This window comes from Anopheles moucheti, chromosome 3 (assembly GCF_943734755.1).
Source record: "Anopheles moucheti chromosome 3, idAnoMoucSN_F20_07, whole genome shotgun sequence".
NCBI lineage: Eukaryota > Metazoa > Arthropoda > Insecta > Diptera > Culicidae > Anopheles > Anopheles moucheti.
Window position 1 is genome coordinate 10,023,509 of NC_069141.1, and position 10,843 is coordinate 10,034,351.

General features: G+C 48.4%; 1 protein-coding gene across 1 annotated transcript; it reads right to left on the reverse strand.

Annotated features, from left to right (window-relative positions):
• Positions 1–4,484: 4,484 nt before the first annotated feature.
• On the reverse strand, positions 4,485–7,647 carry LOC128300383 (protein odd-skipped). The gene is made up of 2 exons (XM_053036417.1): positions 7,542–7,647; positions 4,485–7,303 (listed from the first exon to the last, which is right to left on the reverse strand). The coding sequence occupies exons 1-2, from the start codon at positions 7,645–7,647 to the stop codon at positions 5,736–5,738; spliced, it is 1,674 nt and encodes a 557-aa protein (XP_052892377.1). The 3' UTR covers positions 4,485–5,735.
• Positions 7,648–10,843: the final 3,196 nt, after the last annotated feature.

Sequence of the window (10,843 nt, forward strand, 5' to 3'; positions counted from 1 at the left end):
ACTAAGGGGACCCCTAATTTTCACCCGTGCCACCACTTGGGAACTGGTGGCGGTTTGGGTTTTTGGGCTCACGATTCCACCACGGCGAAGATTACGCTCGCACACACACCTGACAGGATAATCTCCCCGAACGCTTGATGATTGAACTGACTCTGACTGGAGACGAAACGAAAAAATCGTTTGTGATTGTTCGGAAAGTGTTCTGTGAGTCGTTGGTTTATTTATTTCTTTGTTAAAACATCCCCACGATCGTGCGATATGCTGATGAAATCGAATTAAATCGGCACTTGAATCCTTACGAATTGGACAGGAATTAAATGAGGAATGCGATCTTTGGGTCGCTTGACGATCAATTTACTTGTACAGTGGAAAACAACTCTTGAGCTTAGAAGGGAAACTATTTTTAAAACCAAACTCCAGCACATTTGCTTGCGACTATACACGCAAAATACCATAAAACACTCGAAAGTTCCACCAAACTGCTGCTCTATTTCACTGCTAAACAATGTTAAACACGCTCGACCATGCGGTTCGTTACACTAAACTGTGCAGCAATTTTCGTATCGCATAATCACAGCGAAGCCTCGCCTTTCAAATTATCATTAATTGGCAGCTAGTCGACCGGGGAACCCCGAGAGCCGAATTTGCACAAAGCATCAAACCGATCTGAATCATAGTTATCATGTCAGAAAGAAATTCCCGGCTCGGCGGTGAAAGAGATTGCGACTTTGCGAATGATCGCCTTCTAAGACAACACGTGCACATACATCTCCCGAGCACACAAACGGCCCACAGAAGAGGATAATAAATTTAATTAGCTAGAATTTAGAGCCCACCGATCAGACCCGGGCATGATCTTCGCCTTGCGAGACACACTCCCGAGAAGCAAATTTTCGAACGTTACCTTCGATGGATTTGGAACCGAGATCCGTTCACCTGCGTATCAAAACACTTCCTTCCTGCCGGCCGCTCGAATTCGGCCCAACAACCCAAGGGGGAAACTTGATTGATAGCGTCTAGCATCGGAATCAACCCGTACGCCCCAATTGAGCTCCACAAACTGACTTGCGAAAACAGGAAAAAAAACCCCAAAGATTGAAGCATTTCAAATCGCCCCCCTCTCGACTGTCCACAACGTCCGGGGCATTCCACGCGAAAATACCCTCGCCTTAATTCGATCTGTTCCGCTGGAAATTGGCAGACATTTTCATCCCGACCATGCTTGAGTTGGTTGAGTGTGCTGTGCAATTTCTGGGAAATCAATCAGGCAACGCGTGTGGATGCGGTATGCGCGCTTCCCAAATACTGGTGAATTGTGATTAATGTGATTGAAATTGGAAGTGCCTCGGTGATGGAACTCTGGAATTCTGGAGCGCAAATAAATCAGATGCAATTCCAGACTGCGGAGCACAATTAGCAGGGTGCAGGGTTTTGGCGTGAGATTGTTTTGGCAACCATCGATCACATACCAGTTCGCGATGTCCAACAACCGCAGCTTGCTTTGATTCGTATCACAACCACAACTGTACGCCAGTAGCAATTTTGTGTAGCATTATTTATCTCATCTCAAATTATTCTCTATGAATATCTCGTTCGAAAATTTCTGGGCGGATGGACGTAAGGAATCCGGAAGCGGACCTTCCCACTGATCGACTCTCGATCGAACCTTTTTGCGCCTTCCCAAGATCGGTTTCGATCGAAATAATTGCAATCACACAACGGTTCCCCTGGTAGTCACATCATAATTACAGGCTTCCGATGAGGCATCTTCGTAAAATAAGAGGAAAAATCCCCGTCTAACTACCTGTTTTCGTTAGCAACGGCGAAACACTGTTTTCCGTTCCGATCTCACTTCCGCTGGCTGCAATACCCAGCCCCCAGGGACCGCCGGATTTAGGATGGGAAATTATTAAAATCAATATCGCCGGATTGAGGTCTCTGTCACTGGCGTAATAAGCACCTCAAGCATTTATCCGGTGACCCTCTGCGCCCGGCCAGGGGAAGAATCTAAATCCTAACTCCCAACCCATAGACAAAAAAACCAACAGATGATGAACGGTGACTGTCAGCACCGGTTTCGGGCTAATCATGTGCAGCGAACATGTAATTAAAATTTTAAACCGATGCCACTCGAGTTGCCCATTTGTGCAGGTAGCCTGCGAATAGGGCAAAGAGTGGAAGCTACAGTGGATGGAACGTTTCGCTAACCGTTGGAAACCGTTGATGTCGCCCTAATAGGCAAGATGCTTTGAGACAGAGAAGTTTTTGAATAAAAAATATTTTTACTTCCTCGAAGTTTTACGGTTGTATAAATTATAATTTAATAAATTATCTTTGTACATTTGTTTTAATTCATGCCTAACTACTTGCCCTCGGTAATTGATTTAAATTGAATACGTACAATTAATGGCTACTGCGAAGACAAACACTTACACTCAACATTCAATTCGCAATAAAATTTCGTGTTCAACCGTCTTCCACCAGGCAGGTTCATCGCATTATTCTGCAGCCGATACTGTGTTTGCTAGGGGTCATCGCAATCAGCAGACAAGGATGTAGCTGGTGGATGTAGCCAAATTACTTACGCCCTGTACTTCGCCCATTTCGGAGGTTTTATGGTGTGAAGCCGGTAAATGGGTCCGCGCCAAGCATACTCTATCACACTTCGGGTGCGCATTGCACACCACCAACAACGAAACACCGTCAAAAAGAAGCATGCTAAGGTTATCATCAACGAGTGTAATCGCATGACCACGACTTTCGTCCATCTAGTGCGCCCGCTCGCGATGGCATCATCTAGCGTCGCTGCACAGGCACCGGCTACTGTCCGTCGAGGTTCTGTCAACAATTTTACGCCACCGTCCGGCGAATCAACCCTTAACCGCTTGGTGCAGTGTGCCGCATTGGGGAAGATGGACACAAGGCACACATTAACCGACCGCGGAACAGTCGGTTGGCTTCAATCAGCTTCCTTATCAGCTGTCGACACCATTCACCGTCGCTGCGCCGATACAGCAGCCGATCGGGCCGAATGCCATAACAATCTGCCGCACGATGTGGCGGTCGGATTTTGCTTCCACTGCCATAGCGACCTCACGCAAACTTACAGGAAGCGGCCACACTAGTCGCTCGGGTGCGGTAATTAACAATTTCGCACCACATTCTGTCAAACAAAGAGGCACGGTTGCTCGCACGAACTCGTCGGTTTTGCATTATGTACACATGGTTGCGTACGTTTTTTCCGCCATTTGTGTTTGTGTTTTTGTTTGTGATTAACATCTCACTATTGTTTGACACCACCCACCAAGGACATGCGTGTTTATGATTTCTGCGAAAAGCTTTTGTGCGTTAAGCTTTCCGATGTTACGCAAAACAAACCTATACATATTGATGAAGGTCTTCTGCGTCATTTATCTGACATCTGATGGATTCAAAATGAAGATATTCAATCAAATTCATTTTCAAATCATTTAAGTCTGATAGCAGTACAAGATACATGCTAAATTAGATGTTTTAATCGAATATCTTTTTTCGATTATTTGAAGGCATTTGACAATGCGGCAACTGTCTTCATCATGAAGAAAGAAACATTTGAAGGTCTTCTTGGCTCGCAAACAGTTAAGCACGTCGTATTGATATGGCCACATCAGAAATCCCAGATATCATACGCTTCCTAGGTCACCGTCAGGATCTCTGCTTCGGCAAGCAGTTAAGCTAGCTCGTGGTTCATTCTCCTGCTAACAGACACCGCTCGGAAAAGGCGAAAGCGTTTGGCATCCTCCACCCATATAGTTCAAGATTCATGGCCATAGAGGACAACTGGACGTATCCGGATACGATACATGCCGCATTGCGTATCTTGTTGGAATCTTCTGGATCTTACGAGGTTGTGGAGCTATGGTACCAAGGACTCCTCTTTAACCTCCAAAATCGGCACCTACAACTGATACTCTACACCCCAGACAGACCTCCGACAAGCAGGTACTTTGTCTTAGGTGCATTGATCCTCACCCCAATCCTTAAAGCTTTGGGACGTTTCAGTCGGTTCGCACATCGTCCGATAATGTCGATGTCATCCGCGAAGCCAAAGAATTCCAGCGCTATTCCAGAGCAATATTGAAGTGCACCTGGTCTAATGTGAAAAGTATATTGTTGAGCAAGCAAGACATGCATACAATTGTTTTAAAACGAATAATGTACGATGCTTGCTATCTCTCGATGAATTCGAAAGTCTAAAGTCATCACAAAATGACCTCTGGAGTGGCTAACACCCCCCAAAGCATCACTCTCACAGAAAGAAACCATGTACACAGTGTATTATAGTTTTTGCGAAGTATTTAAACATTATCGCTACAATTTTCTGTTTATTATTTGGATCGGTCTCGACAATAATTTACGTATCTTAAACATCTAATTCGTACTGCGCTACTGCTACAATGTTACAGATATACAGAATAGTAACATAATATACATCAATTGTACTAACTATCTATCGGAGTAAATGGTCTGTCCACTGTCCAATTCGTTCTGTGTTCATACGGTGCTATTTTTGTATGTCATTTATCAGGAGAAGACTCTCCTAATCCTGCCAGCTAACGTGCTAGTTGGACGATTATTTATCGCTTTCTGTTTTGATGGTGGCGTTTCCACATGCCACATCCCGAGGGAACTCCCGCCCAGCTTGAGATCAGTAAAGAAAATACTTATCCGGTTCTAACGCAAACGCGTTCGTCCACTACCGTCCTGCCCTACCCCGCTTATCGATTGTTTTGGCTTTGGCCCGCCCGTACGATTTCTGCCAGACCATTGGGTCACACTTTGGTACCTGCGCCACATCAATAAATTGTCCCAAGGGACACAACAGCACGCAATACGGGTAAGGTGCTCGACTGTGCTTTACTACACTAACCTTAGCGTTACACTATCAATTGTCCCACCGAGCCATAGGGCTCTCGGCAATAATTAGTAAGTAATAAAAACAAATATCAGTCTTTGTAAACATTATCCCAGATTGCCGGCAAAATGGGGGCTGGAAACGCAGAACCGTGCGCGCCATTTAGAGAAACGCACAGACGTGACGTGGTTCGATTGTAAAATAATAGATACCTTTCCCATTCTCCCTATCTGTTTCCGTATTGTGTACCGTGCTGCTATAACCTGTTAAATTGCTCTAACTGTTGCATACACCCCTAGGAGTTGGAATTGAATCGGAGTGGATTTGGGAAAGGTTCGCTTAAGCTCTTTCTCGCCTTTTTTTTCCTCGTGGACCTTCTTTATCGCTCTTCTCTCCTATCGATCATCATCATAATTCTCGTCTCTTTGGTTATGTACACGATTCATCCCTTCATCTGTTTTTTTTTTTCGTTCTCCTTTCGCTTCCCTCACTTTCGCCTGTGTTGTGCTGTGCGCAGCGCAATTACTTCTGGGCCTGTTCTTCGGCACACCCTTTTGCGTACTGGATGCTGTGCAGTGTGGGATTTCTGGCTCGTTTTGGCTTAACTATGGCGGGTATGGTATGCGTTAATATCCTGCAACCGGGTGATCGTGCAACACCGCTCCGGTGAATCGATGAACCTCACTCCCATCAAAGACCCTATAAAACATAACCTAAACTTTGTGCACGCGGACTACGACGGTAAGGAACATCAACAACAACTCTCTGTCGCTCTCTCTCTCTCTCTATCTCTCTATCTCTCCCTCTATCGCTTTAGCCTCTTTTTTGCTTCCCATACACTCTATCGCTGCATGATCTCGTCGATGGAGAAACCGAGCGATCGCTTTGGGGTCACTGTTGTCGGCCCTGCTGACGTAGTCATCGTGGTGACAGTGGTTGTTTGGTTACGCCTGGGTGTATGCAATGCCGTGCCGGTGCTACTCGCATGCTCCAGCAGCAGCATCTGCCGCACATCGACACCGATCCCATCACCGTCACCCTCCAGGTCGAGGTGTTCCTCTTCCTCGCCTTCCATCTCGCCCTCCTCCACATCTTCCTCCTCTTCGATTTCCTCCTCCTCGTCGTCAAAGTCTTCGTCCACGATGATGTCCTTCTCCTCGGTCGACGAGGAGGATGACTTCTGCGACAGATCCAACGCCGGACCGTTCAGCAACGGTTCGATGGAGCCGCCCAGCGCATGGCCGGTCCCGCTACCCTGCGGTGAGCTGTGGCTTTGCATGTGCGTCTTCAGGTTCGCCCGCTGGTTGAACGTTCGGTTGCAGATCGTGCACTTGTGCGGTGCCTCCTCCAGGTGGGTCACCTTGTGCACGGCGAGGGTGCGCGATTGGCAGAAGCCCTTGCCGCAATCCGAACACTTGAAGGGTTTCTCCTTCGAGTGGATGTACCGGTGATCGCGCAGATGATCCTGCCGCCGGAATGCCTTGCCGCAGATGTCACACGAGTAGGGCCGTTCGTCCGTGTGCGTGCGCTCGTGGATGAGCAGGTTGTACGATTTGGTGAACTGCCGGTTGCAGTACTTGCAGATGAACTGTTTCTTCGGTCGCGAACTACCACCACTGCCCGGGCCGCCGTGATGTTGGCCGGGAAGCTTCAGACCGGGTCGACCGCCTCCCAGCATCGGGTAGGGATGATGGGCATGATGCCCAACGGTGGGTCCGTGCGGGTGGGCGTGTGCATGCGGATGCAAACGTTGCTGGTACAGGGCGGCATTGCGAATCCAGTGCTGCATGAGCGCGGCATGCGGGTGAGCATAGGCACCGGGCAGGGTGGCGGCTGCCGCGGCGGCCGCCGCTGCTGCCGCCGGATGATAACCGGTTTGCTGCAGATGCTGCTGCCACAGACGCTGCTGCTGCTGCTGATGCTGTTGCTGATGATGTTGCTGCTGTTGCTGTTGCTGCTGCTGTTGCTGCTGCTGTTGGTACAGGAATGCGGCCTCGATCGGGTTCGTCGACGGTGCAGCACTCACGATTGTCTGCGGGGCTTGCTGGGGCACGAATGCTCCCACCACCATATCCTGGCCGGTTGGGGTATGCTGCTGCTGCTGCTGTAGAAACTGTTGCTGCTGCTGCTGACGCATGGCAGTCGTCCGCGAACGTTCCATCTCGTACTGATAGGGATGGTAGTGGTTCAGCGGAATGTGTCGCGATGCCGCGTGCTGCTGGTGGGCCGACGGGTGCTGCGGTTGGTAGTGGTGGTGGTGCGGTGGCGATGCCGTGATGATCGTCTGTGATGCGTGCAGACCACCAACACTGTCCTCCGTGGGTGTGTGTGGTGGTGTCAGAATTGGGGACACGGTGCCGGCACGCGGCTCCTGCTTAATGTTGGCGAGTGTGAATTCGGACGAAAAGTCTAATCGGTAAGACAAAACAGCAAACAAAAATAGACAAACATTACTAAAAACCATGCTAGAGTACGAACTATTCTTATCGCTTGCTCGCACGGAACTGTGTCTAACAGGCATGCGTTTGAAGCGAACGCACGGAACGAGCCAATTCCGGTTCGCTTTTGTCGCGGGGAATGACTCGCGGCTCTGACTTGTGTTCCACGACGTCTTGAACAAGGCACTTCAACACCTCACGCAACGTACCTGGTGATGAGCGGGCGTGCAGTTCCTCGATGCTTATCTCACTGCACGACGACAACGAAGACGACGCTGACGATGCTGCTGATGATGGGACCGATTTCACAGACATTTTACACGACGGTGGACACGGCTGTGTGCGCTATTTGGTCGCTGTTGCAAACTAACCGCCCTCTCGCTGTGCTTCGATTCTTCAACTCAACTCACTCACTCGCGGTCGCAGTACAGTATGAACTTGTTGAATTGTTTCTTCCACTGCTGTTCAATGTTTTTCTTTTCTTTGCTGAAAATAACTTCACATCAACTCTCCACTAAGTCTCTGCCATTCACCCTCAACACGGTCTGCTGGCTTTTGGGTCTCAGAGTTGTGCACTGTTCACTTCACAGAGGCACGGAAGCACTGTGTTCACTGTTCCGCTGCTATCGCTTAACTGAACTACTGATCTGGCAACCGTACGGTGGTTATCCTTTTGACCCCCGGGGCAGGTCCTGTCCGTTATCCTTCCTTGTTGTCCTGATCCTTCACCCTTCTCTCCTTCTCCTTCTCTGCGGCTTCTTCTTTATTTACTTCCACACACACCCACACACGAACAGTAGGCTATAGCCCGGGAGCAGGTAGAATGTCACGTTCAGGAGCTTCCCCTTACACACACACGCACACCCACGCACACATTCGTGCACAGCGAGACGCAACAAGGGGTACGCTGAACATGTAGCGAGACGACGACGACAACAACAACAAAACAGTCTCCCGGCCCGCGTGCAGCTAGATGTTTAGACAACAAGTTTTCGGTACAAAATGAATTTGCTACTAAACATCGAGATGAACGAAACTTCCATCCAGACCCATCGGGGTTGTTTTTGCTGCGCGCTGAGCGACAGAGAAAGAGAGAGAGAGACCGAGAGCGAGCTGTGCGAGTGTGTGTGCGTGCGGAGAATTGAGAGCAGAGAAGTGCCTCTCTCTTGCTTCTGCTGTACCGCACCGACCCAGCAAGCAGCCCGTCCCATTCGCACTCACTGTCCCGGTGGGGCAAAAACACCCGCCTACTTCTACACACACTCAAACGAAACGCGAACCCCGGATTGGTCGCTTTCCGCGTGTGCGCACTTCTACAGCCGGCCATATTTTGCTGGTCGTGCAAGCGAGACTTCCCAATTTGGGTTTCCCGTCTCGCTCCATCGTTTTCCATTCCACCCTTAACAATAGAGGGACGACAGGGCTCATCGTAGGGGTTGGTTTTCACCCTCCAGCTTCTCGTAACGCTCGTAACGATGCGCCTTCTCCCTTCTGCCCTCTGCAGGGATAACGTTTCCATCAGGTTCCGAAGCACGGTACTGCTCCTGCGTGCTTCTGCTGGTGCTGCCGTCGATGCTGCCGTTGCTGCCGATGTGTTTGCCTTCCGTGCTTCTTCGCGCGCTGCTTTCCTTCCTTTCCGAACTTCCTGCCCATCCCTTCGCACACGGTCGTCCTTGCACGCACGTTCGTCGCCTGGGCCACAGGGTGAATAGAAAAAAAAGATCCCCGGTGCCCATTGTTCTTCCGCTTGTTGACACTAACATTGCCAATTGTTTGCCTTTCGTGCGGTTCATGTCATGCTCTTCCTACCTTCCCACCTTCCGGGACCAGCCCCGTAAGGATGCTGGATTTTATTGAATTCCCGTTCTCTTTTTCGCTCTTGGCCCACCGGCATTCACAGTGCGCCCACACGTCACGCTGCAATTGCAATCACCATAAAATGACACAAAACTTCATACATGGTTCGGGCTTCATTGCCCCGGAGGAACGCAGAAAACACAACACACAGTGTCGTCGGGTTTTGTCAACATAATTAATATCCCTCTCGTGCCGAGCCCAAGTATAACGTGAGCATGACGATGGTCGATGGTGCAAGCAGCAATATGCCGCATCATTCGTGCCACATCGCAGTTCATCATGGTCACTGGCACGGATGGATCGACCTCCAGGAAACCGAAACGGTGACATTCCCTTGCTCCCTGGCTATTAATTAATAAAGCTATAAAAACTCGCAATGACAAATGACTACGACGACAACGACGACAACGACGACGACGACGACGAGAGCAAACTGGAGCTTCCACCGAAGGCTTCTTCGGCTGCTGCTGCTTCTATTTCGAACATATAGCGCTCTTTATGTTTGACCGGTCGGACTATAATAAAATGGATACCACATATATCGTCAGAGCGTACGCATATTTGGGACGAAAATTTTACGACCCACCCACCCAACATTGGTGCTGAAATCGATTTGGTGGGGAAACGCCAGGATCGTATCCTTTTATTCACTCACGGTCGCGCAGGATACTGCCAGTGCTTCTGATTATGATGCTGATGATGGAGGACCGTGTACTATGGCGACCAACAGACATCTAAGCATCTAAGTACAGGCAGTACACGAGATACACTATTATAGCAGACTGCTATAATCCGCGAGAAAATACGCGGGTATGTCGAATCATAATGTAATAATAATCGTTTATACCTTATAGTTGGAAAGCCGACTTTCTTCATCGCTCTTAATCTGAATAAATAAGCTTTTCAGGCGACTTTTTGATAGAATACATTAACAAAAATTAAAAATAAATGTTTTAGATGACATAGAAAGACATTTTCCACCCCTTTTCTACTTTTTCGACGAAATTTTGTGCTACAAGCTTACTCAGAGGAACAGTGTATCTCAAGGACTGTATTCATTTCTCTAAGTTCGAAGGTGGCGCCGATCTTTACAAGACAGAACCGGTTCCAAATTCAAGAACTGCCTAACTACCCGTAAATAAAGTAAAAGAAAGCCAGAAATGGTAGGTCTACACCCTTTTAGGTTGTTGTTTCACTAAAGAAGAAACAGTTCAAAGATTGTGTTTGTCTGGTATTCGAATGTCTTAGTCTTAAATACTAATAACTACCAGAACTAATCAGAACCCCAGAAGAACTGTCAGGATTCTAACTCCAAAACTTTATGTCATTTGGACTGAAGCGGTACAGTCATCATAACTAAACTTTGTAGTGTTAAGGGTATATTATATTCTACAAAAAGGTTCCAAAAGTTATCAAAACCCACTATTACAGCACCACAGAAATATCACAAAACATATCAAACGAATGTCATCCCATGCTTTATAGCTGCTTCCTGTACAAACTAATAGAACATGCCAATGATATCATCGTTCACCACGCAACATTGCGCGATGGTGGTGTGGTCCCGCCGAAAGATTGCGGCCTCGATGAAAAGGCGGGCGGCGGTACCGCGATTCATGTCACAAATGCCGACAAACGGTGTTATCAGTGCGAA